The following is a 26,875-nucleotide window of genomic DNA, read 5'->3' on the forward strand; positions in this document are numbered from 1 at the left end:
TAGCCCAACCTTCTTTCGATCCTCCTCGTTCTCTATGGGATCCACTGCACAGCAAGGCTTGGCATACAACATGAAGTCAAAGCGCGCGTATTTACAGAACCCACAGGCATTGCAAAGGAAGGGATCCTTCTCATCGTAATTAATGGACCTGGAAGGCAAGCCAGAAAGGTCAAAGAATGCATCTGAGCTTATCAAGGTAACTGTGAGAATAAAGCAAGTAAGCTCTGAATGCATTCATTCATTAGGCAAAGGAGGATGGCCACCAAAACATCTAACCCACCTTAAGGAAGCTATTATGAGTAAAGCACATGTGGTATGTGACAATCAAAACCTAGGCACCAAAAAATCCACGTAGAAGTAGTACATTCTGAGCAGGAAGTATAAACAGGCATGAGTTTGTGCCTAACAATCCTGCTTCAACAACAATTCCCAGCAGAATGTCAGATGAGGACACTGTGACCTTTATGAGGACACAGATTAAAAGAAACAGTTTTGTAAGGTCTGGGTTCTGAATAGCTTTCACTCTCCACACAGTTGCAGTGGGACTAACTGCAGCATACTTAATATCCTCTATTGCAGACTAGAGTAGCATGATGTGAACTGGTATATAGCTCCCATATCTCAATACTGGACATGGAAACCTTTCAGCAGACCAACAATCAAATGATCTGTGCAAAGAATCTGCTAAACACCTCGAATCCCCCGCAGATTTGAGAGCAACGTGGGACAACACGATGGGGGAAGAGACAGCAAACGAGGGAACTAAACTCACAAAAGAGGAGGATTTGTGATACTGTAGTAAAAGCCTGAATAGCACACAGTAAATTACACCCTGAGCCCTGCTCTGAATGAGGAGAGCAAAACAAAAGCTCTGAACAGACAGCACAGTCCATCCTGCACACCATGATGGGGGTCCTGGGGGGAACCCCCACAATTGAACTCCAGCTCCTTCTTTAACCAAGCAAACCAAAAATAACCTCCTCCTGGGAATGTGTCGTTTTAAACTTCTGAGGGCTTGCTTCAAAACTTCAGCATTCTCTCAGCATTGTCGTATCAGGTTTCCTTTGTTCGCCTGCATTAATGCTAAATCCCTCTGTAAGCCTGTTTTATACTTCCCGACTAATTTGATTGCTCGCTCCTATTAACCAGAATGGTGCATTTCAATAGCAGGGTATTCTGCTGAACATCCAACGTGAGCAGAAGCACGAGGGTTTGAGGGCTCCATAGGGAGGAACTGGGACGACCTACCTGCACTTGTGGCACTGATACACGTTCTCACCACAGTTCCCACACACCCCCGGGTTGGCAGGGACGGATGCGCTGCATCGAGGGCACTGCAGGGTCTCTGTGGAAGCCTGATAGTTCTCATAGAAATCTGCAAATTCAATCATCAGGTTGGAAGCCACGATGGGTAAAGGGAGGTCAATCTTCACCTCTGTCTGGCCTGGGGTCAGCTGGACCTTTTTAGCTTTGTGCCATCGAGCTGGCCTGGGAAAGAAAAGAGAAGCGCATGGCTTTTCAATGGGGAAGTACCCTCCTGCCCACGCACAAAGAGGAGCCGAGCACAACTGCCTCAGCTCCAAATCTACTTTATATGGGATGAATGGAGAGCAGTTCTAGGATTCGCTTCCTTAGCTTCTGTACTGACATGATATGTAGCCAGAAATACATTTTAAGCCTTTATCCTCTTCATAGAGAAAGACTGTTTAGGATTAGAGAGCTGTTGATGCCTCATGGAAGAACTTTAATTCTACAGACATTTTCTAGGGATTTTCACCTCCATTTTTTTTTTTTAAATTTTTTTTTTAATTTTTATTAGTAAAGACATTTGCATGAAAACAGGATATTTATTTCTAAAGATCTCATCTACTCCCACTGCTTATTTTCAACCTGAAGTCAGAATCCTCTCTTTGTGACATCATAATCCCCTCCACAGCAGCCACTCGTGATGTCACAGAAGATTAAGACTTCAAATAAGCAATAAGCAGCAGGCACAGATTAATCCTTAAGCCAAAGAGATCTGATTCTGGTGAGAAGATCTCAAGAAGTGAGAAGGGAAAGCATATAAGCACAACTGGCTCCAGACTGAGCAATGTACTGAAAAAAGAGGTTTTTCCTGAGTACAGCAGCATTTGTGAGCTAGGCCATCCAACTTCTACTTTTAGTTCTACTATACAGCTTCACACAAGTAATGTTAACACTTCCAGCATTCCTGGATGCACTGCAAAGCCCAAATTCAAAGTCAAAATCCCCAGGATGCTCTTGGCACTGTTTTCTTAACACAACACGGATTCAAACCCATCCACCTCACCAGAAATCCCAATGTCAAACTCAATGACACATGTGGATGAACGTACTTGTTTTTCAGCTCCACTATGGCTTGCACTGTCCTGTTGTTGTAATAGAGGTTGATGGTTCGGACCATTTTGGTGCGTTTCAGGTCTCCTATCTTCACTGTCACTTTGCTGATGGTGTGGCTGCCAATCAGCTTCACCACTTGCTGGGTGGTTGTATATCGGGTGTCCACTTTAATGGAGGAAAGCTTAATATACTGAGAAGAGAAAAATAGGGACGCATTGCCAATATGATCACATTCCCCCGAAATACAGAAACACAGCTGCTGTAAATGCTGGGAACCCTGTAACTAATTGGAAAGGGTTTAAGAACGGCAATACTTACACAGAAGGGCACCTCTGGATTGTTGCAGACAAGGCAAGGATCACTCTCTAGGTAATAGCCATCAAATTCCACCAGCCCAGACAGTGTGCTGGAACGAAGAGAAAGCAAATAAAACAATCAACCACCAAGGTATGACTAAGAACACAATTAACAACTCTGCACATCTATACTCTCCAATCATTCCTACTATTTTCTAACAAAAAGGAAAGCAAAAAAAGCCAAAGCCAAACTACTGCCAATAGCGCATATACTCATTTCTTTTCACATGGCAGAAAGGAGTTTGCTATTCTCACAAGACCAGCTGCAGCAAACGTGTAATCTCAGTGGGGGTCTTTCCTCCATCCCAGTTTCATTACAAGAACTGGGTATTGCTCTGTGGATTGCAGCTCATCTGCTAAAAAGCAGAATGGATCAAAGGCAAAAGTTACTCACTTGTAAATGTTGGAGTTAGGGTGGTTGGTAAGAATGTGGTTTTGAGTCCGGAGGATCTCCACAGCCTTCTGGGAGTATTCCTTCAGCTGAAATACAATTAAGGGAATATTGTCTGCTCAGCATTTTCTTTTAATGCTGCTAAGACATCACAAGGCACGCTCGGTCCCCCAGACGATATGTTTGCTGCACCCACAGGTATTTGTGTGGTTAAGTCATTACCCAAGAATGTAACAGATCCTAAAGTTAGACCTTTACCACAACAACAGCGCTGTTTGTCACAGCCAATGACTGGAATGCTTGCCAAGATTCATAGGGCATTTCCAAGCTCTTTACAAACACACACGCAATTATCAGTGCATCTAAACTAGCTGTTCTCTGTTTGTGGCCCCTTAAGAAATTCCACCACTGCCTTTATTCAGAAGTCACAGTTAAGAGATGAAATATCATATCTGTAAATTGGAGCTAGCAGTACTTTCCTCATAGACTTCCCAAGGTTTTGCAACCCACAACAGAACCACACAAGAAAAATCCCCACTCTCCATTTCAAGGAATCCAGCTGCACCATAAATGAACACTGAGAAAACTCTTGACAGCTGAACCTGAGATGCTGTTCTGCCTTTTCTGAATGACACTGTACCTTCTTCTCAGTCTGCTGTGTTTTCAGAGAGAAGTATCCCAGGAGATCAACAAACTGGGCAGCCTTTCTCCCATAGGCTGGAAGTTCTGGCCAGATTGACCACATGAGATCCAACAGTAATTCTTGCTGAGACTTGTTAGAGTTCCTGTTGGACAGATTACAGATCAATTAGGCTTGTCAAGATAGCTATAATGACAAGGTAGCTATACACAGAGGAAGGAAAATACATTTACAGTTCAAAAAGAGGTTGCAACTAATTCTTATCTTGCTATACATGAGAGCTCACAGAGTCAAATGTCAACTCTTCTCATCACCAACGGCGTTCCAGCACTCTTCGAAATGGAAGAGCTCTCTAGTAACAACAGACTCCTGAGGGAGTTCAGCACCCTGAAGTCTGCCTTGACACACACAACTGCCATCTTTTTATCTGCACCAGCTTGTGTCTGCCTTGGGAATTCATTCTCCCACAAACACCAGATTCTAAAGGCAGAAATCAGATGCTTCTTGCAGATGGTAACTCATGTTGATCACTTACTAAGTCACAAGTTACACCTCTGGCCCCAGCAACTGCAGAATAACATGAGCAACACAAGGAGATACCATCATTGCAAGCCTCAGCAGCTTTTAGGGCAGAGACAGAGTTATTTCATCTTTCCAGAACTGAGCTGGGACTGATTCAAAGGAACCAGCTCAGAGAGGCTCCCTCCCAGCTCACCTGTAGATGTGGAGTGCGAGGCAGTGTGCCTGCCATCTGACAGAGGATGAGTTGGATTCCAGCAAGAAGCAACGCAGGAATTGAATGAGGGTTTCCTTATCAGCAAACTTGTTCAGCTGGTTCACCAGAGCTGTACACAGCTGGTCTTCCTGACTGCCTGAATTCTCACCTAGGGGACACCGGGTAGCACAAGAAAGAAAGAGTTAATAAAGCAGATGATTTGAGTACTTCACAGGCAGTCCAGCTTCCTATTTTATAGACCGTACAGAAAGAACATGGGAATAAATGACAGCGGTTAAGGCAACATGTATAATATAACTCTCTTTTTCAATAAATATAATTTAACACTCCTGACTATTACAGGAGAAAACTCCTGCAATGCTCGCCAGTAAGGACATGAGAAATGTGCTACACATCCTGATAAAAAGAAAAGGAACAATAATAGGGCAGTGAATAGAGTCACAAAGAACCGTCTGTCAGAGAAAGCCAAAACAGCTCCCTGAAGAAAAGCCAAGAGAGAATTTATGCCCATGACTTTTATAGAAAAGCTTAATTACTTTCCCAAGACTTTGGACATCCATTAAGAAGCAGCCCTGGCTCCAACATAGTTTACAAGTCAGACAGAGGAAACAAGTCTGAACACAACCACTAAGGAGCAGAGCTAACTGGGTGTGCATCAACAGCATTTGTTTTAATTCCCATGAGGATTTTAGCCTCCTACATCCCAAGACAAGCAACTTAGGTAGAAGCTATTCAGTCACTGCTATAAGCAACTTCTTTTAGACAACTCAAAGCCCACTCAAATTAATAAATACTCACAATGGGTTTGGGATATGCCCAGTATCCAATTTCAGCCCCAACTCTTACAGCATATGTACTCCATCTTTGAACCTACTATTATATACAGTGAAACTGCTCTTCCCTCCTAGATGTTGCTACAGGTTTCAACCACCCACGCCAAGATTCATGCCCCCTTCACAACAGTGGTATTTAACACAATTAGAAGCAAGAAGGGCTCTCTAAAGAGAGGTACATAAAGCTGAGAGGAGCAGACTTCATCCCTAAAAGAACCACAGAAGAGGGCACAGCTGCAGCTCACCCTCTCGCTCCTTTTCCTTTTCTTCCTTCTTGCTCTTTTTGGTGGATGATTTGCTCTGTGTGGCTGGCTGCCCAGAGCCTGATGCTGCAGGAGCAGAGGTGGAAGAAGCGCTTGATGATCCAGAGGATGAAGCCATAGACAGCACTTTGCTGCCACACAGAGCACAAGAGAGCAGCTGCAGGAGAACTGGTGACACTCCTTCATCTACCAAGAAGCTGACTTGAAGGAGGAAATAGAGAACCGCTGCAGAGAAAGGAAGACAATTTTGATTGCCTGAATTCAAACTAAATGCACCCACACCAAACCCAACAAAAACTACCTTCCAACACAATAAGGAGCACCCCGCATGCTGGCAGAACCCTACACTATGGAAGTAAAACATTTGGGTATACTAAGGTCAAGTATCACGTCCTAATTTACAAACAGCAGTGCAAACAATGCAGATTTCCTAATTCATGTTCTACTAAGTTATCCATTACAGCATACTGTGTTCTTCAGCTAGGGAACAGCTGCAATTAGAGCACTGTGATAATCAGTATTGGAAACAGTTCAGTCCAAATCAGACTCTCAGCTCTGTTCTTCAGCCCTTTATGTCTGCTGAGCTTCCCCATCTGAGAAGCCTTAATTCAAAACAAGACATTCAGTGCAAACCCTCTGCTCTCCTGAACACCCTCAGAGAAAGAACTCACAGTCATCTTTAATGCAGAATTTCTGCCAGTTCACTGTTCGCTGTGTCGCAATCTCTGCGCAAGCCTTTAAGTGTTCCATCTGAAAGGCACAATGGGACAGGATTAAACACCACGTCTCTATATCTAGGACTGACATCTTACAGAAGTGCAGCATAGGCTTTCTCCAAGTACAGGTGCACACTTTTCCTTACCAAGCTGATCAATGTATCATACTGCAGAGCAGAGCCTGAACTTGCTGTGACCACACTGGCACGAAGGAAAATGCCTTGCTCTTCCAGGAGCTTTTTGATTCCACGAACATGGGAGTCTAAAGTGTGGAGGTCTCGGAGCTGACGGTATTTATCCTTGGATCCACAGATAAAGAGCAAAAGCTTGCGGACTTGGCGGCGCACGAACGGAGTCTGCTGGATCATCAGGTACTAAACAAAGAAAAGCCCATAGCATCAGCACTGTGAACTCACCAGTGGGCAACTTGCGCCAACAGAAATAAGGCTTTTGTACAAAAAGGACAAGATAGTGGAGATGAATTAACAGGGAGTCACCCATAAAAGCAAGTAAAAGGCAGAAGACACTGCATGGCAATACTGCAGCATCCTGAGCTGAGTGATTGGGAGTTTGCTTCTGAAAACCATTTTGTAATCTCAGATAAAAAGCTGGTCAGGCTTCATTAAATCCTTTCCGCAAACTTGTGTAAGATAACTTGTTATGTAGGGAGCTATTCAACCAGAGGAAGGAACTGAAAATATATACTCCAAAAATCCTACTGTTTTAAGGACTAAGTGAAGTTCAAACAGCAAAGCATGATGTTACATTGCACCATCAGTGAGGTTTTAGGTTAAAGCTTTCTGCAGGTAAATACCAAGTTATACAGACTGAAAGACACCTCATTTTTCACATATGCTTTCTTATAGTTATTCAACAGGAATAACGCAAAGCCAATCAGACATGGATCAGATTGGCCCTACAAAAGTCCTCATCTCTCCCAAGTAAGGTAACATCAGTGGGATTTTCTGGTTGAAACCTGTGGGTGTATTACGTTCTCACCTCAGACAAAAAGTAGAACCAGGAATGATCAAAGACAGGAGGTGGGATACGGGAGTTTGTGTCTGCAATCTTCTTGATCTGGTAGGGCAGCCGCAGCACCATCTCTGTCAGAAGCTGAGTGTAGGCCTCAAACACATCTGCGGCGTGACCCTGGGAGTGAGAGACATCAGTTGGGACCAGAGTGTTGTTCTGACACACTACCCAGTGTGTTTGTTTAAAAACAGAGTTCTTCTGCACCTTAGAAGCCTGAAGAAACACTTCAAACTGATAAACAAACACAAGCTGACAAACCTGCACGAGGAGCTAATAGGCAACACAGAGGATGCATTAAGCTACTCTGTAGCCCAAAGGCATTTTAATATATAAGCTTTCAACTTAGGACACGTGCTTCTATACAACTAGCCCTTTTTTCACTGCACCTGTACATATATAAAAGGTCTCTACTGGAATAAAGGTGACTGAACAAGTCTGGGATTTAGTGTGAAAATCCCCACCAACTGCTAGGTATAGGGCAGGACTCACCTTCACATACTGGCGGAGGAAGAAAGGGCTCATGTCAGGTGGAGAAGAAGTAGTGTGAGGTTTCAGGAGCTGGCTGGTGGCAACAGGCTCCTCATCATTCTGCTGACTTTTCCAGTACTCCAGTAAAGACTTCAGCACATGCAGACAGTAGTCAACAGCACCAGAGCTCAACAGTGCAGCAGCAGTGGCACTGGAGATAAGCGAGGAAGACTGAAAGGAAGAGGGGAAGGATTAACAGAGCACCTGAGAACCATCATGTCAGGAGAGCAGCGACAATCAGACAGCTGACACTATGGGTAATTGAGGAGGGTTGTGTTGTTGTCCTTTAAGAAACTTTACAGGCAGCTTTTAAGTTTGAGGTTTGTTTGAGGTTGGGTTTGGGTTTGTTTGGGGTTTTTGTTGTTATTTTGTTTATGAAAAAGCAACTCAAATATTTACAGAGACTCTTTTGAACAAGCGCTTAGTAAAGGAAAACAAATAAAATCTCTTCTTAAGTCTAATCTCCCCTCGACACATGTGCCAGAGGCCACTGTGCTATGGATTAGACGACTAGGGCTTTTTTTTCCCCCTCTCTCTTCTTCATTTTCTTCTTTAAGTTGGGATTTCTATTTGTTTATCTGGGATTTGGCCAGCTGGGGGTGAATCCTGGTAGAGAAAGAGTCCCTGTTGTAGATGCTGCTCAGAGGCTCTGCTCCACCCAGGTATTGCTCCACCTGCATTCTGCAAGACGATGAGCTTTGATTTCTGTGGGAAGCTCAAGTGAATAACAAAGGCTGGAGAAAAAGCTACTGTAAATAAAACTATTAAAGCAGCCCTGTAAATCCAAACAAACCCCACAGCTCATAAGCTCATTAAAATTTGATGCAGTTCAGACTAAATTTTTTAACCTCTATGCTTTTTTATTAATCTCCTTCCCACCACACATACTGCTTTTTATGCCTTATTACTGTACCTTTTAGCAACAAATATCTAAGGAATCCTCTTAGCGACTTTTACGTTGACACAGCAGCATATTGCTTTCCAATAATCACATTACAAATCCTTTTTAACCCGTTCAGTGCTGGTGAGATGCAATGACAAATCTGCTAGAGCATTTTAAATAACCTTAATAATCTTCTGCTCTCAGCTCAGCCAGAGACCACGCACAAAACAAATTCTAGCCATCTTCTCATGCTGTTTTCCTGTGTTCCGAGTTTCAGCAAACATCCTTTATGGCATGAGTCAAGTAACACTGTTTTTGCAAAGTATTTTAAACTGTCCTTTAGTTTTACACCATCTATGTGCACCTTTTATACCATCTCTGATGAAGAAAAGCTCCCTAACCACATCCTACCCCTAAAAAGCGCCCTGAAGAACATACCTCACAAATGGAAGACTTTGATCCTGACTTTGTTCTGGACATGAACACACTAAGCAGCCTCATTACCACCAGGTGGACTTCATTCACAGGAGAGCGTTCATTTTTCTTAGACACATCCTGCAAAGATAGAGCTGACTTACTTACAGAGCTGAGCATAACATCCTCACACCAACGTGTCAGTGCTCTGACCCTCACAAGGTGCTTCTAATTTAAGCTCAAGCAATAACACCAAGAAAAAAGCAGTCTGAATTCCACAGTATAAGAGTAGATGGTAGCCTGGGTGTCAGAGAACAGTTAGACAGATAGACATGCATGTATGTCAATACATCACTGATCGGTCATCCCTGTTTGAATTGTTGAACTCAAGTCATACAAGTTATCATGCTCACTTGCTGATGTTGGAACTAGGTAACAGTGAGTTATTTCATACATTATGTGAGATTAACTGTCTGAACATATCCATACAGCAATTTGTTGCTAAGATTCCCATGCACCCAACCCCTCCATGGGAAGAAAACCTGTCTAGAAGGAGCAAATCAAGACTGTGTGCTTATATTACAGCTTGCCTTTTTCTCCATGCACAGTTCTGCAATCAGCTGGGACAGAAGGTTATCTAAAGCTCCCTTGTCCTTCTCATCATCTCCATCCAGGTCTGTTGTGAGCATGAGAATAACCTGGAAATGAAAGTCAGACAATGAACAGAAGAAAGATGATGTGTTTTCAAAATAGATACAATCTTTCACAAAACTTCTGTAATTTATATATTGATTAATTTTCGCTTTTCCCCAAATTCTCCCTGTACAATGACACCTTTATAGGAATACTTGGTATAAATGTGAAGGACCATCCCACATACATAAAGGTTCAAGGACTTTAGTCCTTAGGGTCATCATTCAACAGCCAAGCAACACTAAGAAACAGCAGATGTCTAAATCTTTGGGTAAGGAATACAGTGCAACAGATTGAACACTACAGAGAGGGACTCCTACACTGTGACTAGGCAAGAAAGAGAAAAGGTTAAAAGTGAGTGCAAACAAAAGCCTGTCATCAGTGGCAGCAATGAACTTTTTGACTAAGGCTTAAAACCTGAGCCCTTCTCAGTTACCTGCATGTAAGGGATGGCCCGAACTCCCCCAACGTTCCTCAGCTGCGGTAAGTTCTGCAGCAGCCTCTCCAACAACATCAGTCGGACCATGTGCAGCCTGAGAAGTTAGAAAGCAGCAAGCAAATGTAAAGCATTTTCAGACATGCTGAAAGAAATACTAGACCAACAAGATTACCAGCTTGTAACTCTGCTACAAACAACGACACTGCAGAGCAGAAGCATGACTTTTGAAAAGGAAAACGAAGCCCCTTGCCTGTTGCTGGTGTGGACATCTCCCTCTGCCTCCCCTTCTCCTTCTGAGCCATCTCCTTCTTGCTGGCCTGTGGTAGTGCTGATTGCACCTGTGCTGGAGCTGACACTGCCTGGTCCAGCAGGATGGCCCTCAGCTGTCGTGTCCCCATAGGCACTGCTACGGCCAGACACTGAAAAACAATGAAAGAAAAAGAAAGGGGCAGAGGGGAGAGGGAAGAATATCAGCACAACTGAACAGCCCCTTCATACCAACCATAGCACTACCCTGTGGAATTATGGTTCTAAGCAGACAGTGTCCGTGGTTACTTTCAGAAAGTTAAAAGAGCAGCACTTGCACAGATACAACACAACACCCTCAGCAGTGCTTTGTTCACCAGCCTCGTCTTGGTGGCACAAACTGAACTGGTTCCACAGCAGTAAGTTGAAGGTGGGTTAAAAGAAGGGTGTGCAGCATGGGCAGCATGAACACAATTGTTCATAGAAGCCTGTTTGCAGCCTTTAAATAAATCATTAATTTATTTTTCCAATCAGTTTTCTTTGTTTCCTCAAACAAAGGGGAGGAAACTACCTTAATCCCATTTAAACTTATCCTGTATTTTAAGACTTTCCTTTATTCTCACCCTAGGTTGCTGCACTGTGTAATTGATTACAGATCAGCAAATACTGCTATTCCACATCTCTAGAGAACTATAAGAGGAAATATTCATACTCTGTAGGGCACTTTGATAGTAACCACAAAAATGACGCATGGCATCACCTATCCAGAACAGATTTCTTCTCTTCCAGGGACTTCCCATCCCTTACTCACTCCTGGTAAGTCTTCTCACTGTAGAAATCAGATGTACAAACACCGTTCCAGCAACAGATACTCACCACTGTGCTCACCAGCCACTGAGTCCACAGCACTGCCACCACTCTCTGAGCCCACACTTCCACCATGGTCAGCAGGTGAAGTCCGAAGAGTTGAGCCATCTGTTGCAGCTGTGCTGCCTTCATCATCAGACGCTGGAGCTAAAAGAATAAAGAGAGCTGTTACAAGTAAAAACACTGTCTTAATAGAACTGCAAAAGTAGTATATAGTACAAAAGAAAAGCCACAAAGATCTGTCTTTTAATTTTCAACTACAAATCCAAAAGGAATTTGGATTGTTCATCACTGCACTTAAGCCTGCTAAAAGCAGTGCAGATACCCTGAGAATGAAACCATATTAGTAAACTGGAGGGCAACATCTGTCCACTTTACATGCAAAGAAAATACTGCATATGATTTACTTTATTTTAAGAAGAGGAAATCAGTTCCTCAAAGAAGCACATAAGGAAGGTCCTCCAAAGCAAGCAAAGATCCTGTATAAACCATTAAAGATACATGAAGCCAATAATAAGGACTGATTCTTCAAAACGACATTTGCAAACAATTTAAAAATCATTATTTAGCTTAAGACTAAAATAAAACACAACTTGATTCCTCGCAGTGAACAGTTACCTGATGCTGTTGTATCTGAGAGTGTTCCAGCATCGAGAGAAGAAGAGCTGGGTGCTTGGCCAGACAGTCCTAAGCTCTGCAGTCCAAGCGCACTGCTGCTGCTACCTGCAAGAAGAAAATAAATGTTGAATGCCCTTCTCCATATAAACTATGTTAATTCCGGTCCACTATGTGCATTTCATTGTTCTGTTATCTTTGTTTCGATGGTGGTCACATCAACAGCTTCTGCTCTGCTTTTTTCTCAGTTTTCTCATATTCTGTTTCCCTTTTTGAGTCACAGCAATGTTGACATCTTACCTTGCTGATCCTGTTGCAGGCTCAGGGCAATAGCCAGTTCCACCATGGTTTCATCATCTGCATCTGGAGGGATATCCAGCATTGGAGGGAATCCCTCTGCTCCAGCCAGAAGAGCCTCCAGAGGAGAAGGGTTCCCATTGTTCACGTTTTCAGAAGTCTCCAGAACCATTGATTCAGACTGTGGAAAAAGAACACAGTGAGAGAGATTTTGCCAAACCACTGTCAGCTAATGGAACAGTAAGTATCAATTCATCATACTCTATAAACAAACCCCAAGCACTGACCAGATTCCAAAGAGAAGCACTCTGGACTTACCACCATCTCAAAGTCACCATGATCAACTTCACTCTGCTCTTGGCTTTCTTGGCGGATATGTTCACCATTTGCTATGCCAGAGCTCTGCAGCTTGTCTTCTGCATCATCGTCATCATCATCATCTTTATCTCCTGCGTTACAAAAGATCAATTCACAAATTAATTCCCTAAGGTTTTTAGGTTTTTTTTTGTGTGTGTCTTTTCTGACAAATAAAGTAGGTCGTGCTCATTTAAAGGCAAAGATGAATGGATTTGGCATACCCATAGGAGTATTGCTGCGAGGGGAGGATGGCAAGGTCACATGTCTCCTCTTGTTCCTTGGTCTCAGCACTCTGATCAAGGCTTGTTTGCAAGAAAAGCTCACTGCAGGATCCTAAAGGGTTAATAGTTAACTGTTAAACTTAAGCTTCATGTGCTTACACAGTGTGGAAGGATGGGAAATAATGCTTATGACTCTGCTGGTCATGATTCACATAATGCTTACATCACTGCCTAACTTCTAAACTCCCTGTCTTCCCCAGCAGCCACAAAGCAATACTTATCATTACACAAGCAGTACATGACATACATTATTAAAACACAATGAGAGACATTTCTCCTTCATTCACTTCTGGCTCTATGTTTTTGGCTGCATGTCTCTACTTCGTAAAGCCTTGTCTTACCATTGTACCTTTACTTAACTCTCTTTGTGTCACTTGCATTATAGGCTGATAGAGAGCAGAATAGATTACATACTGGGCAAAGTAACATCTGCATGTAGATCTTGGACGCCGTATGGATACAATCTAGTTCACACGTGCAGTATCCATGGATAATATCCACCAAAGCATTGACTGTGGCCTCAACATGAGTCAGACCTAAGGAGAAATAAAAGCAGGCCTGGAATCAATTCTCTCTACACTTCAGCACAGAACACAACACTGCAGGATGCATCTAGTATTTGAAGACTTTAAGGCACAAAAAATTCTAAAGCTCCAATCCAAAATGAGCTTACACACCAGCCCTGTATGATATATGGAGTACTGCACATGCCACACACCACTGAATATCCTGATAGCAGCATAACCAACCATGAACAAACCAATCATCAGTCCCTTTTTATTAGGATATACATGTATTTTTAACAAAAATGTCAGTGTAGAATTTACAGACCTACCTCAGAAAGCATGTGGCATCATTAGCAGCTTAAGACTAGTTTGGAATAAATCATTTTCTCTGTTTACAAGCTTAAAATAGACCAAAACACACAAGCTTGTCAATAGCAAATGAAGAGTTAGCACACCTGGCAAGCAGGCAGGAGCAAGGAAGGCATTTTTGGGCTTCGATGCGTGTAGCTTCCAGAAGTGGTTTACCAGCTGGGTAATAAAGGTGCAGCCCTCCCCTTCAGTGTGTTTCTGAGCCTCCTGCCCTTCTTCACTCTCTGTGCAATTGGAAGAACAGTTGTCAGACTTGTGCAGGAAGAAGTACTAACAAACATGGAAACATCAAGTTTATTTGAAAAAGGCCTTTGTTAAGAGTGTCTGACATCCTCATTTCAAGGACCATCTCAGGCCTATTATAGTTCAAACATGGCCCCATCACACCGGACCACAGACCACAAAACATTTTGAGTTAACCTAAAAGAGAGTTAGAGAAAATCCAGACTTCTCTACCTGTTTCCAACTGTGACAGCTTCGACTCCGTATAATGGACCAGATTGTTGGGTCTCATAATAGCAATGGATCGAGCAGTGATGACCAACCTCTGAAACACTTCAGGATCAAGGTCCTTTCCTTCTTTGGTTGAGGAACTCAAATACTGAATGGCTTTACTTAGCAATGCTTGATCCTGGAAAGCAAATGATAACATTGGCAAAGAGAACCAATGCGCAGCAGAAGAGCAGAACAGCTGAAATACAACTGTAGGATAGTTCATAGGGGAAATTTGCTTTAACTTTCTTGGCCAGTGTCATCTAGAAATGACAACTAGTATTATAAAACCACCCAATACATTAACAACAACAAAAAAATCTGGCTGGAGAATCCAAATATTCTTTCCATCATGCTTAAATGTGGACAGGAAGACCACTGTAAAACCATAACCACTGAAGTGGTTAGCAAAGGCTATCTGCAGGCTTCCATGCATTTACTGCAATTATGTTAGCAAGTATCCTAACCACTACTTACTCTAATAACTTTCCTGTCACCCTAAGCCAGACGCATGGGGAAATGGAAATCTTGAGCTACACAGTTTACAAACCTGTGTTTCAAGATCCTGATTTCTGTTGATTAGCAGATATTATTCCACAACAAATTTTTCAAAGAGCATTTTAGCTAGTGAAGCTCTGAGGAAACACTATCAGCACAGCAGACAGCAGGATCTAAAGGAAAATTAGTCCACAGCGCTATACTGCAAGGAGAAGGTGCTTCTAGGGCTGGCTGCACCTCTACCATAAGCTAGCAAGTGGGCAGAAGATGTTGAAATCTTTGAACCATGTTACCTTATGGTTATGGTATGCTGAGCGACTGGTGTGCAAGCTGGCTAAGAGGCTCTTGGTTTGCTGCTGGACACTGGAAGGAGCAGGCATGGACAGGAGCATGGTAGCCAGTTCCTGAGCAGTCGCCTTATTTTTCTCCTGTTTCCAAGAACAGACAAAAAAAGACCATTCTTCAGATCACAAACCATTAAGGTGATGCATGACTCCAATCTCACTGCAAGTTCCTACCTCCCTGCAACACAGTTTTGATATTCCCTCAATGTATTATTTGACATTTAAAGAACATTTCACATGCCTAAACAAGAAAAGTCCTTCTCAGATTTATGGGTTTCTACCCTGCTGTTTTTGCAAACGAGGTCACTCTACAGCACAAAAATCCCACCAGCAATAAATGCAAATGCCAATTGTCATTCTAAACTAGTTTCAAATGCTTTTCGCTAAGTCAACTTTCAGATCAGTGCTGTGAGCAAAACGGATGCGGCTCTCTCCTATCAGGCCCCCAGGGCTGCAGGAGGTGCTGCTGATCTCACCCCTCCTCCCCCATCTTAGAAGAATGTATTCAGAAAGTTACTTGCCTTCTCGTTGACTGGTCCTACAGCAAAGCAGCTTTCCAGCGCTTCTAAAGAACTCACTACTAGCCTGGAGGGAGAAAGGAAAGCAGGCTTGAGTACAGCAACCCTTCTCTCTCCTTAGCACTTTGCTTTATGCGGGCTACAGTCATGAGTAGCTCAGAGACAGCTAACGAATGCCAAGTACAAAATCAAAGCATGATAAAACCTGCCACAGGCACCATGCATATCATTTCATTGTGTTACAGACCAGAGTTAAACCTGGCTCACGCTCACAGACAAACTTAGGACTGCTTTAATAATCCACAGCTGAAAGACAGGGGCTTTTCTCTACCAAAGAGGATAAAACATTTCCTTACGCAGCCTGCAGCAGGGATAACTTGGATTGTCTTGACAGTACCAATTCACCATGGCCCACAGACGTACATATGACTGCAGATCAAGGCTTGGTATGACACATGGGAAAAAGCGTAACCGACTTTTCTAAGGGAGCAAGATTCTACTCGCTTGCTATTTTCACACAGGTTGCTCTTTCCAATTTGGAGTTTCAGCACAAAATACTCCGGAGGAAAATTAACTGGGTATGACCCGCCTGAGAGCTGCCGAAGTTCTGACAGCAATAAGGCAGGCTGGTAAAATATTTGCCCCAAGGAAAAAAACCTTATTTACACATTTGCAACAAAGTGCTGACCCTCCCCTGCAGCACCCCTTCATGCCTTGAAGTAGAACTAGCTGAAGTGTCACCTGGCACACCAGGAGCAGAGCAAGAGTATAGGAAAAGGGAGGGATGAGACAGCGTTAAGGGGAGAAACAACAGCGTAGGATTGGATACAAGGTAGAAGGAACAACAATTCTGAGGTCTGGAGGTGGTAAATAACATTGATTTCCCCGCACCCGCAGCCATAAAAGCCAACAGGGGAAGAGAAGTGGGAGAAAAAAAGCATAAGGAGGGACAAAGCAGAAAGGAGTCTGTCCAACAAGCAACAGACAAGCTGTATGCAGCAAAAATCCGCCTCATCTTTACATTTTGCTAAATCATCTGCCATGCAATGACCAGAATGTAAAGAAGCGAATGTCACTTGGAAAACAGAAAATCAACAGTCAACAAAAGCCACAGCATGTGTTCTATCTCTGACACACACTCATTCGTGCAGAGAAAAGGATGGCATACTAACCGGTCCAGGGTGGTTAGGGACTCAGTTTCAGAACTTTGGGGGAGCAAAGAAAAAGGAAAAAAAAAAAATATAATAATAATAATAATGTGTAAAAGCTCACAGAAAAAAACTCCCTACAACACATTCTAAGCAAAAGGCAAATTAAATGGGCAAATCAGGAAGCTGGGAGAGCGATATATACAGTCAATCTAAGCATGACTCTTTCTGTCTGGGCAGCAGACACTTTGCCTAATAGCACAATGGATAAAGGAGACCCAGGCCACCTAGCACAGAGAAGCCAAGCACAATGCTTAAAGCACAACTGGAGCTTCAAATCTGAAGTACAGGCACTGAAGTTCTGATAGAAAAGCTGCTTTAGCTGTTCCTGTCCAAGAGGCCCTTTGTAAGGTAACCGTGCTGTGTTCTGTATGTAAAAATAAAATGCATCATTTCTTTCAGCTCCAAGTTTTTAGGATCTAATCCCACTGCTTTGGGAAATCACAAGGCATGTCTGTGCAGAGAGAGACATCTGGTGGAGATGTCTCAGCGGAGGGGGGGGGGGGAAGAAAAGAGAAATTACACACAGGACAAAATTAATGCCAAGATAAAACATTAAAGGACAGCAATCAGTGTCCAAACAGGTCGTTCAGGTGGATGCAACTGGTACTTCAAGTCCTGAACTTTCATGTGAGGATGTCAGTAAGACAATTAGCTATGACTTGCTCAAAGTCAAGCAGCATATAGCTTAGAACGCCAAATTTTCAGCAGTATTATCTCTCCTCTGACCTGTTACCCTCTCATCCTTGCTAGCTTGCCAGACTGCATGGCACAGACTGAATAAGCTCAAAGCAAATGGGATGGACATCAAAAAAGTTCTATTTCTTCTGCCCAATATATCCCCAGATCACCCCTATGAGTCTCAATAGGGATACTGGAGGAGGAATCAACACCTTCTCCCCTGAAGTAGTTAGGCCTGCAACATACAGGTTATTAAGACAAGCTGTTGGGAAGCACTCTAAGCAAAGTCACACTCCAAACTCAACTTGAGAGAGGCCTAAACTTGGTGAGCTCCAGGGAATGGAAGAGGACTAACTTGAAATGAGAAAATGCACCAAAGAAAGCAGAAATCTACTTTAGCCCTTCAAGACTCCTACAGCAAACTGATTTAGCAACATGAAGCATGCACACAGAACTCTCCCTCTTTAACTCACCAGATAAATCAAGAGCACAAGACTCTCCTTAGAACCATCAGCTTTTCAGCTGTTATTTTGTATGGCAGTGAGAACCTTGCACTAATACCCTATGTTCTCCAAGTTATTGAAAGGCACACAAATATGACTAGGAGCCTTCTAGAGCTACTGTTCATTTACAAGGAGCAATACAAGAAAGACTGCAGAGATACCTCTCCAGGACAGTCCCACTTGTAGCAGCAGGAGTAGCTGACTCTGTGTCTCCAGTACCGTTTCCTTGATTCAGGTTTGGGGGACAAACGTTGCTCACGGAAGCAGATGGGAAATCCTCAGGGGGCTCATCAGGCCATCCAAACTGCTCTTTGGTTTTGCCATAGATTTTTATGGAATCCAACATGGTGACTCCAGCAGGATCCACAGAAGCCCCAACTGTGGTGAGGAGAGAAATTTGTTCAATAACTAACAAAATAAGCTGCATGATTGTATGCCCACACTAACAGTTTCATCTCCTTTTCAAGGTTACTTCCCTTTTCTATTACCTCCACCTACTGTACATTCATCCATCAGGCCCTAAAGAAACAGCTACTGTGTGTGCATGATCTGCCCCTCAAACTGTTTCTGTGGTCAGGTCAAAGTAACAGCTTGTGGGAACTCTCCTTACTATGAGCTGAAGTAGCTTCAGCACAGCCAAACAAAACCAACAGGTAGGCAAAGCAAACGATTAACTAAGACTTACTGAAGAAGGTTAGTTTTTTGTCTGCTTGCAAGGCTTCCTCACGAGTGAAAGGGAAGTCAAACCAACGAGCTCTGGTCAGATTCAGCTGCATAGTGCGGCCAAATATCTCCAGGTATGAGGGTGCTCTCTCTATTGCTTGTGTGCCTATCTGGATCCGCATGCCTGTCATCACCATCGTGCTGTTGTTGTTTGTAACCTCAATAGTGAAACCTCCAGGCTGCAGAAGATAAATCACAAAGGAATATCATCACTCTGGACAAGAGTATCACCCTGAAGCCCAATGAAATGCCCAAAGTGCCCTCATTTACCTTTGTGTTGGCCACATACATGCCAGTTGAATTGAGCCGGTGCCTTATTTGCTGAGCATTGTAGACCTGCAGCAGATCATTGCCTCCAAACTCCACATCCGTGAGCTGCTGGTTGTGTTCAAAGAAGTCAATAGGAAAGTTCACTTGGCTGGATGTGCGAGTTGCTAGAAGAGATAAGATGGATGTTTCTGACATTAAATATTGTCAGGAGGCAAAGATACAGTAAAACAACCTGCAAGAAGAGCTCTCCTCCTTTGGAAACACCCACACTAGCCAGATAGCTACATACTGTTACATAGATATATAGAAAGACTTCAGCCAAACCAGTACTTAGACCTGAGGTAATTGTCAAAAGGGAACGTCTTAATATCTACACGAAGTTGATCCATCTTCATGTTTCTATTTGCTACTGCTACTTTGCACGAGAAACAGGAGAAGTCCCTTACCAATAGCAGCTGCCTTGCGCTTGCGGACAGGCTTCATGATGCTGATGACACTGCTAGGCTGCAGGGAGGGCTGGAGCCAGTAGGAGGTGTTCTCCACATTGGCCATGTAGATCCTCAGGCTGCCATCTTCACACAGCAGGATCATAGTAGTTCTCTGCTGCTCATTGCAGGCTGTGTGGCGGATGGCCACCATGTCCTGAATCTGTGAATGCAGACAGTGGAAGTCAAGGAAAGGACCTGGCAACTGCTGCTTGAAGAAACAAACACTCTGGATTAAAAAGGCTGCCAAAACTAGAGATCTTGATATTGGAACAAGGGATTACACCTGGAGAGCCAAAAATATAGAGAATCTCCACAGACCTTTGCTTTGGCTGGCAAGGTTTTAATCTCCTGGATAAGAAAGGTGTCTGGTTTCACCATCACCACCAGCGGGACACCTGTGGTTTGCTGAACACAGCACACCAAGCCAGGATGGTTCATGACCTCAGACCACTGACACAGTGCTGGTGAAGTCTTGCTCCCACCATTTGAACTGCAAGAAATGAAGGACAGAATGACATTAAGAAGCAACAAGTGGAAACACATAAAAATTCATGAGCATTAGACCAGTTAACACTTCCTCCACTGCTGGAATTCGTATCACTGAACTGCCAGGGACATATGTACCCAGTTCATAGAGGAGAGACCTGAGATTAAAGTTCTGGATGTCTACCTGTGCAACCTACTTTAGCTTTAGCAGGGGGTTTGGACTCAATGATACCTTGAGATCCCTTCTAATCCCTGCAATTCTGTGATACTGCAACTTAAGCAAGCTGTTATCAGGCTACCATTAGGGGTAGCAACATACTGCTATGTTCGAGCACAGGAAGCTGGTACGTAGGTTTCATTCACATGGATACACAGTTCCATGTTTCAGCACACTCAGTAGCACTAAGGGCCAGTGTAGGAGAATCTATGTGACTTTGTCCACTGGATGAAAATAGAAAGCTGAAGAACACTAAGCCAAACATAACTGAGGACAGAGAGCTCTTGGAACATGACCCATCCTCAGGGCCTACTCAAGATAGTGGCTTTGTGTCAAGCCAGCAATGAGCCTGTGGCTGAAATGCCCAGCTCCAGTTGTCAGAGCAGATGACAGAACAGATTTTTTTCTTGCCACATTCATAGCATAAGAGATTGGTTTCCCTCGAGGGAGCCTGAAAATAAGCCTTAATATGCACAATGCACAAGGTCCACTGCAGTACTGGTGCCGAAAGGAAACAAAGGCTTCCTGCTCTGCAGCCTCCGTGAGGGTGGGTAATCCCATCAGTTCCAGCTGCCGCACCAGAAGCAGCTCCACAAAGTGCAGTAAAGCTGCTCTGAAACCACCTTTCTGTTGTGGAATCCTAGTGGGAAGAGATGCATATGCATCCCACCACTGAAACAGTCAGCTCTGGTTTCAATTCATCCTGATATTAGGCCAGAAATAACATTACAAGCAATGAAAAAACATCAGTCAAAGAGGGGGACTTCACTACAGGCTTTGGCTATTTAGAACTGGGTTGTTAATTAGTAATATTTATTACTAATAAATTGACAGAAAAACTTCAAAGGGGCTTTGCACCTGAGTCTCACCTCTTTATGTTAATCGGGAATAGCCGCTGCACTTCCAGACTGGCCCGGCTGATGGTGGCTGCAAAGGATTTGCCTTGACAGTAACTGAAGAACAACATCTGTAGGACATGGGAGTAATACACTGACACACCACCTCCTGCTACCTGGCCATTACTGTCCTGTAGGATGAGAGAGAAATAAGGATGTTCAGGATAGACATGCATCCTCTGAAACACTCTCAAGCATTCAGGCTTTTAAGTTTCCCAACTGATCAAATTACTCCAAAAGCCTTTCCATCACTCCCTCTCCACCTGTGAGAGAAAACAAGTCCAAAATGACATTTTCTAAGCTAAATTCCCTGATGAACTCATCCAGCAGATACTTCAAAGACTTCCAAATGAGATACTGAGATTGCATATTGCCAGTAGGGCCCACAGCTATTGCATCTGCGTGCCTGAATGTTGTACGGCAGCCTCACACGGAGCACTCCCCATGTTCCCAGCTCACAAAGGAGCTGTTCTGCAGGCCCTTCCTCTCATCTATTTCCCTGATTCAAAAATGCAGGCTGAGGGAAAAGCACTGAGCAAAACATGCGAGGATTTTAAAGTCACCTTGGGATGCATAGCACATCCCAAGAATACAGAGCTGCTATGAACCAGAAACAATGGCTCATTCCACCTATGCAGCCCCAGCAGTGGTCAGTAACTTCATTTGTTCTTGCTGCCACACCTCTGGTGTGCCTCTCTCTGAACAGCACTGCTCTCAAGACGTCTCCCTGCTGAGAAATCCTGCTGGGCATAACTTCAGAGGGAGCCATGGAAAAACATGCTACATTTTCTAGATGAAAGGATCAAGGGGTTTAATTTTTACCCCTACTCCCTTTCACTGCAAGGATATTTCTCTCCTCAGAGGAATGGCAAACTCACTGATCTAGATAAGCAAGCTTTAATAAAGCGAATAAAAGGAAAGGAAACTTCTGCCTTCGACTGTAAGACTAAAAAAAATGAGAAGTCACTGTGCCTATACTACAAGAAAGAGAAGTCATCAGTACCTTTAGGTCCTCATGATTGACTTCGAGCACATTGGTGACATAGAATGGACCATGCTGGGCACCGCTTGCCTCCTCCATGAGCTGTGTATAGATGTACCCGGCAGAAGACATGATCACTATTATGTTCTTTCCCTCCTCATTGAAGAGGAAAGTGACATCCCTGATTTTGGAACTTGGTAGAAGGAAATAGAACGTTGGGCTCAAGGCATCCACCGAGAGATCATAAATCTGTGGGAGGAATGAAGAAAAGAGTCAAAACACTAAGAAACTAAACAGTCTTTTTTTTTCCCCCACAGCATAAATGGACAAAAGTTAAGAGCAGGGGATGCCTACTACATGTTACAGTTCGTTTTTCTGCTCTTTGAGTTATTTGGTTTTGCCTTTTCTTGCACTAGCACAAGCTTATATTTCAGATTTATTTATAACTATGAATATAACTCCTCTGCATGCAAGTCAGCAGTGATCCAGACTTTAAGTCTGAAATAGACAATCACAAATCATCAGAAGCTTATGAACAAAGCATACCTTCACAAAGTCTGCAGTCACGATAGCAAGCTCTGTTTGGGATCCTGGCAGCCACACAGCTTTAATGATGAAATTCCCAGTGGCCAGTTGGGGATGAAGTACCAGATGGTCAGAGACTGATCCAGAGCTGCTGAATGTTAACACGTGGCAGTCCTGGAGTAATGAAAACAATTGCTCAAATATCAGAACAAAATACCTGTATATGTTTCAAGCCAAGAACAGAGTTAAAAGCTGGCATTCATTTCAACTTCAATAATGATTCATGCACTAAGAATCTAAAATTCCTGCTCTTAACGCGACATGAATGTCAGTTTAAAAATATATATATGCTGTTCCAGCTGTTTCTCAGCTAAATAACAGATTTGTGGCTTCTGCACTGCGAAAGCTGAATCCAAACCTGGAAGAATACAAAAAAGCAAGTCCTTGTTACAATACACCAGTTGTTACAGAGCAGGTCTAACACACTTCAAGTTCCACATGGATAAACCTTGACTCCTGTCTTCAAACCTGGCCTAAATACATTAAGAACTATTATTTTGAGGCACTGCCCCATGTATTATGTTACTCATATAGGTACTGCCTCTTTTACTTTATATATATAGTAAGAATGTGACTCATAAGCTCAAATTAGTGACAGACCTTTGGAGCTGGCTCTGAGCTAGTTCCTCAAAAGAAAACCACAGATGGCTTTGAGATGAGGCTTTCAGCTGTCTAAGAAAGAATTAGTCAGGCACTTACTTTCAGTCCACACACAGCTAAGTAGTCCTCCTTGCAGGGATTCCCAGTGAGGCTCAGTACAGTAAAGGGAACAGGTGCAGATGCAAGACGTGTGAGGGTCAGTTTTCTTTTGCTGGAGTCTGCTTGTTTCAGCAATGCTGAGAGCTGAAGGACCGTAATCTGCAAAAAGAAGTGAACTTACTTACCCAGATTTACAATTTCAGAGAGAAAGCCATCTCCATTGTAGCTCTATGGTGCCATCCCTGTGCTTTTCACCATTTCTGCTCTAAGAATTCTTTCCTCTGCAGTACGAATGGTTGTTCTAAGCCATGCAATCCTTGACAGAAGACCTTACTAACTCACCTTGCCCTTTTCATGACTCACAGCCAGGTGCTGCCGACGTCCATGTGGGGATGACAGCACACACATTGCCACACGTCTCAGCACATGTGCACTGATCAGCTGCCGGATCGTCTGGCCCTGATCACCGCTGTAGTTCATGCGGACATTCTCAAACGCACCCTCTTGGGAGCCAAGAGTTGGGACCTGAGCCATTAGCAACGGACAAAGCATTTAAAAGTGCATCACTGAATGTTAAAAGCAACCCATAAGTTAATAACCCAGAATAAGTCCTTTAGTATCGTACCATCAACTGATCTGTCATTTCTACTGACTTGTCCAACGTATGCAGCTCATTGAGAGCCTGCTGTGCACGACTGCTGCTCCCCATGGCTGAAGCTTGCTGGAAGTTGATCTGAATTGCATCCATTAAGAAATTCAACATCTCCAGCACCAAAGGAGCAAAGGAGAAGTTGGCCTACAAGAAAGAGATATGGCAAGTGAGGATCAAGGTGCTCCTGCTGGGTATTCACACTTGTTTTTAAAACCAGAAGTCACTTCTGTGATCTCTGGTATCAAAAAAATGACCTCAAAAACCAAGCAGCTGGGCTGATAACCAACACTGCTTGCTTAAGATCCTCTACACTGAACACTTTCCTTCTAACAGCCAGCTGATAACTATACCTGGGACTGTAATTCCTCTCGACAGCCCTCAACGTTTCTACACAGGCTGCTCTTCTTGGGTTTTTCTTCATCAGGGCCCTTTCCCTCACTGATGGTGACCTTGGCCTTCTCTGCTGGAGAGGTGCTTGCATGTCGAATGACACTCTCGGGCACTCTGGGCTCACTCTGGAAGGCCGATTCCTTCATGGTAGAGCTCATACCACTGCTAGGAGTTCTCTTCACCAAAGCCTGGCGATGACAAAGGAATGTTAAAAGCCTAAACCGCCTTGACATCACTGACAAAATGAATACAGATTGTAACAGCAACAAGACTAAGGCAACTCCAAAGAAACAGAATGCAAAGCTCTTAAAAAAAGCAGAGATTTTCAAGAAAACAGTATCCTGCACACCACTCCCCATCCAAGTACCATAAAAATGTTCCTTTTTGATATAAAGCTACTCTGCTGCTACATGAAAAAAGATAGTACCAGCTGCACAGCTCAGGCTAACTTGTGCATGCTGTAATGTTAAGTGGAATTAAGACACTTTACCAGGCAGCTGCCATCTTCCTTGGCTCCACAGTCACAGAAGAATGATCCGTATTTGGCATAAGAAATCTCATGATCCTTGTGACAAACTTTAGCACAAACGGTGCAAACACCAACCCCATCAACCATCTTGCAAGTGTGACAGTGATACCTGCATAAAATAAGTTGGTTATGTAACACAGTCCTTCCAGAAGGCTCCATAGACGGCATTTAGTTTTTTTTCCTTTAATGGCCTGAATTAGCAGGCTGAAATTCTGACCAAGAGTTTTGAGAGATTCTTACCAATGCTGATTCATGAATTCTTTCTGTGTAATGGTGAAGGTACAGAGTTTATTACAAAGAGAATCTTCATCCTATTAAGAAGAAAAGCATTCTGGTAAGGTATTATAACTGCACTTCTACATCTAAGGCATGTGGCACAGAATGCGTCTCCCATACATTTACATGAGTATTTTAACAGCAGTAAGTTTTAGAACCACCTGGCTCATTTACAGCATTAACTGTGTCTGTTGCCTACCGAATCTTCAGCTTGAGAGTCCTCCTCTTCCACTGCCAACTCTTCCACCCAATCTGAATCCACCTCAATTGCCCGTTCCTCGCCATCGACAGAAAGATGACTTGGTCCTTGTCCACTGGTCTGGCTCAGTGCATTAGTGACATCAGCCAGGTAAGAGACGATATGGCACGTACACTCCAGGATAGTAACATGCTATGAAGTCCAGATGAATGAAAATGAGAGGCAACACTTAAATCTCATAGCAGTTACTATAAAGCAGGAAAATACAATGCACACACCCCCAGTCAAATTGCTTTCAAATTCTCACTATGCAACAAGAGAGCTGATGCACCTCGGCCTGAGACTTATTTCTGCCAGTAAAACAAAAGCCGTGCCTTACCTTCCCCTGCATGACGTTAGCATTCATTTTTTCTACGACGTTCTTTTGAGACAGGTATTTCTTGCTGTAACACATAGAGAAGATCATTACAACCAGTTGCCTTTGGGAGGTATAAACTCAGTTCCCATGTTAGCTTCAAGCACTGAATTTGCTCTAGCTCAGCAACAGCAAGTGTAACAATGTAGTGATTAATTAAACCATCAAGAGCAGAAAAGATGAAGAAACCACGTTTTTTTGTGGTGGGGGAACACAGCCTAGCTTGTCTCAGACACCCTATACTCCAAACAACAAAATAAGTGAGCATCAGTAAATATGTGCTTCTGTTCCTTTATTATCAGAAAAAAAGATAATTTAGTTGAAGCAAATGAACAAATAGCAGTATACAGTTTGCTCTTACCATTTGCCCAGCCAATCGACAGCAGCTCCGTGAAGCTGGAGGTGTCCTGCACCTTGTCCTGCACTAGCCAAAGTCGCCATCACAACCATCAGTTCTGGAAAGCCTGTGCCATCACCATTGGCCAACATTTCTGTTGCCATTGGTATCAGAGTACTCAGCAGAACAGTGCACACGCCTTCTCCAACTTGGCTAATAAAAAAGGAGAAGGTTTCAGACGCTGCACATCACCTACTGGAAGGGCAGCTAAGGCCCACATTGCAAGAACACTGACCCAGCAATGGCCTCATAGGCAACAGCTATGCCCCAACCATTTCATTTGAAAGCTGACAAAAGGAAGCAATCAAGAACTCAATTAATTTATGTATCTAGAGACTGAAACAAACCCACAGTGCACAAAGTAATGACAAAAGCTGTACTTCACCTGTTTTCCCGAACAATGTAAGTTGTCAGGAGTTGTAGCAGTTGCCTGTTCTCTTGAACAACATCCAGTTGGTCTGAATCTTTGGGTGGAGACATGGTCATCCTGGTTAACCAGGCTTGGAGACGTACGGGCTCCACACAAGCCAGCTGAGCCAAAGAGCCACAGAGTCGCAGCAGGCTGGGGTTGGGACTCTTCTCAGCTGATGGAGAAAACTACAGT

The 26,875-nt window shown here is 43.4% G+C and overlaps 1 protein-coding gene across 6 annotated transcripts in view; it reads right to left on the minus strand.

Annotated features, from left to right (window-relative positions):
• The window catches only part of UBR4 (ubiquitin protein ligase E3 component n-recognin 4), a 66,431-nt gene that overhangs the window by 21,740 nt on the left and 17,816 nt on the right, over window positions 1-26,875 (minus strand). For 2 of the 6 annotated variants that reach the window (XM_015882446.2, XM_015882447.2), the window contains exons 32-76: window positions 26,657-26,855; window positions 26,236-26,424; window positions 25,839-25,902; window positions 25,460-25,651; window positions 25,225-25,295; window positions 24,946-25,093; window positions 24,416-24,643; window positions 24,039-24,209; window positions 23,756-23,938; window positions 23,414-23,572; window positions 22,676-22,828; window positions 22,151-22,378; window positions 21,121-21,278; window positions 19,867-20,038; window positions 19,507-19,708; window positions 19,061-19,224; window positions 18,753-18,969; window positions 18,229-18,445; window positions 16,848-16,880; window positions 15,679-15,742; window positions 15,107-15,241; window positions 14,280-14,454; window positions 13,910-14,047; window positions 13,363-13,484; window positions 12,889-13,000; window positions 12,629-12,759; window positions 12,314-12,491; window positions 12,017-12,121; window positions 11,408-11,563; window positions 10,536-10,704; window positions 10,283-10,379; window positions 9,744-9,851; window positions 9,178-9,294; window positions 7,818-8,027; window positions 7,296-7,445; window positions 6,443-6,670; window positions 6,252-6,330; window positions 5,563-5,805; window positions 4,464-4,632; window positions 3,749-3,893; window positions 3,112-3,197; window positions 2,680-2,767; window positions 2,358-2,551; window positions 1,249-1,488; window positions 10-148 (exon numbers count right to left, since the gene is read on the minus strand). In XM_015882446.2, the coding sequence (XP_015737932.1) occupies window positions 10-148; window positions 1,249-1,488; window positions 2,358-2,551; window positions 2,680-2,767; window positions 3,112-3,197; window positions 3,749-3,893; window positions 4,464-4,632; window positions 5,563-5,805; window positions 6,252-6,330; window positions 6,443-6,670; window positions 7,296-7,445; window positions 7,818-8,027; window positions 9,178-9,294; window positions 9,744-9,851; window positions 10,283-10,379; window positions 10,536-10,704; window positions 11,408-11,563; window positions 12,017-12,121; window positions 12,314-12,491; window positions 12,629-12,759; window positions 12,889-13,000; window positions 13,363-13,484; window positions 13,910-14,047; window positions 14,280-14,454; window positions 15,107-15,241; window positions 15,679-15,742; window positions 16,848-16,880; window positions 18,229-18,445; window positions 18,753-18,969; window positions 19,061-19,224; window positions 19,507-19,708; window positions 19,867-20,038; window positions 21,121-21,278; window positions 22,151-22,378; window positions 22,676-22,828; window positions 23,414-23,572; window positions 23,756-23,938; window positions 24,039-24,209; window positions 24,416-24,643; window positions 24,946-25,093; window positions 25,225-25,295; window positions 25,460-25,651; window positions 25,839-25,902; window positions 26,236-26,424; window positions 26,657-26,855 (6,926 nt within the window). The remainder of the gene's footprint in view (window positions 1-9; window positions 149-1,248; window positions 1,489-2,357; window positions 2,552-2,679; window positions 2,768-3,111; window positions 3,198-3,748; window positions 3,894-4,463; window positions 4,633-5,562; window positions 5,806-6,251; window positions 6,331-6,442; window positions 6,671-7,295; window positions 7,446-7,817; window positions 8,028-9,177; window positions 9,295-9,743; window positions 9,852-10,282; window positions 10,380-10,535; window positions 10,705-11,407; window positions 11,564-12,016; window positions 12,122-12,313; window positions 12,492-12,628; window positions 12,760-12,888; window positions 13,001-13,362; window positions 13,485-13,909; window positions 14,048-14,279; window positions 14,455-15,106; window positions 15,242-15,678; window positions 15,743-16,847; window positions 16,881-18,228; window positions 18,446-18,752; window positions 18,970-19,060; window positions 19,225-19,506; window positions 19,709-19,866; window positions 20,039-21,120; window positions 21,279-22,150; window positions 22,379-22,675; window positions 22,829-23,413; window positions 23,573-23,755; window positions 23,939-24,038; window positions 24,210-24,415; window positions 24,644-24,945; window positions 25,094-25,224; window positions 25,296-25,459; window positions 25,652-25,838; window positions 25,903-26,235; window positions 26,425-26,656; window positions 26,856-26,875) is intronic. The other 4 variants (XM_015882450.2, XM_015882448.2, XM_015882452.2 and 1 more) reach the window with 4 other exon arrangements.

This window comes from Coturnix japonica, chromosome 21 (assembly GCF_001577835.2).
Source record: "Coturnix japonica isolate 7356 chromosome 21, Coturnix japonica 2.1, whole genome shotgun sequence".
NCBI lineage: Eukaryota > Metazoa > Chordata > Aves > Galliformes > Phasianidae > Coturnix > Coturnix japonica.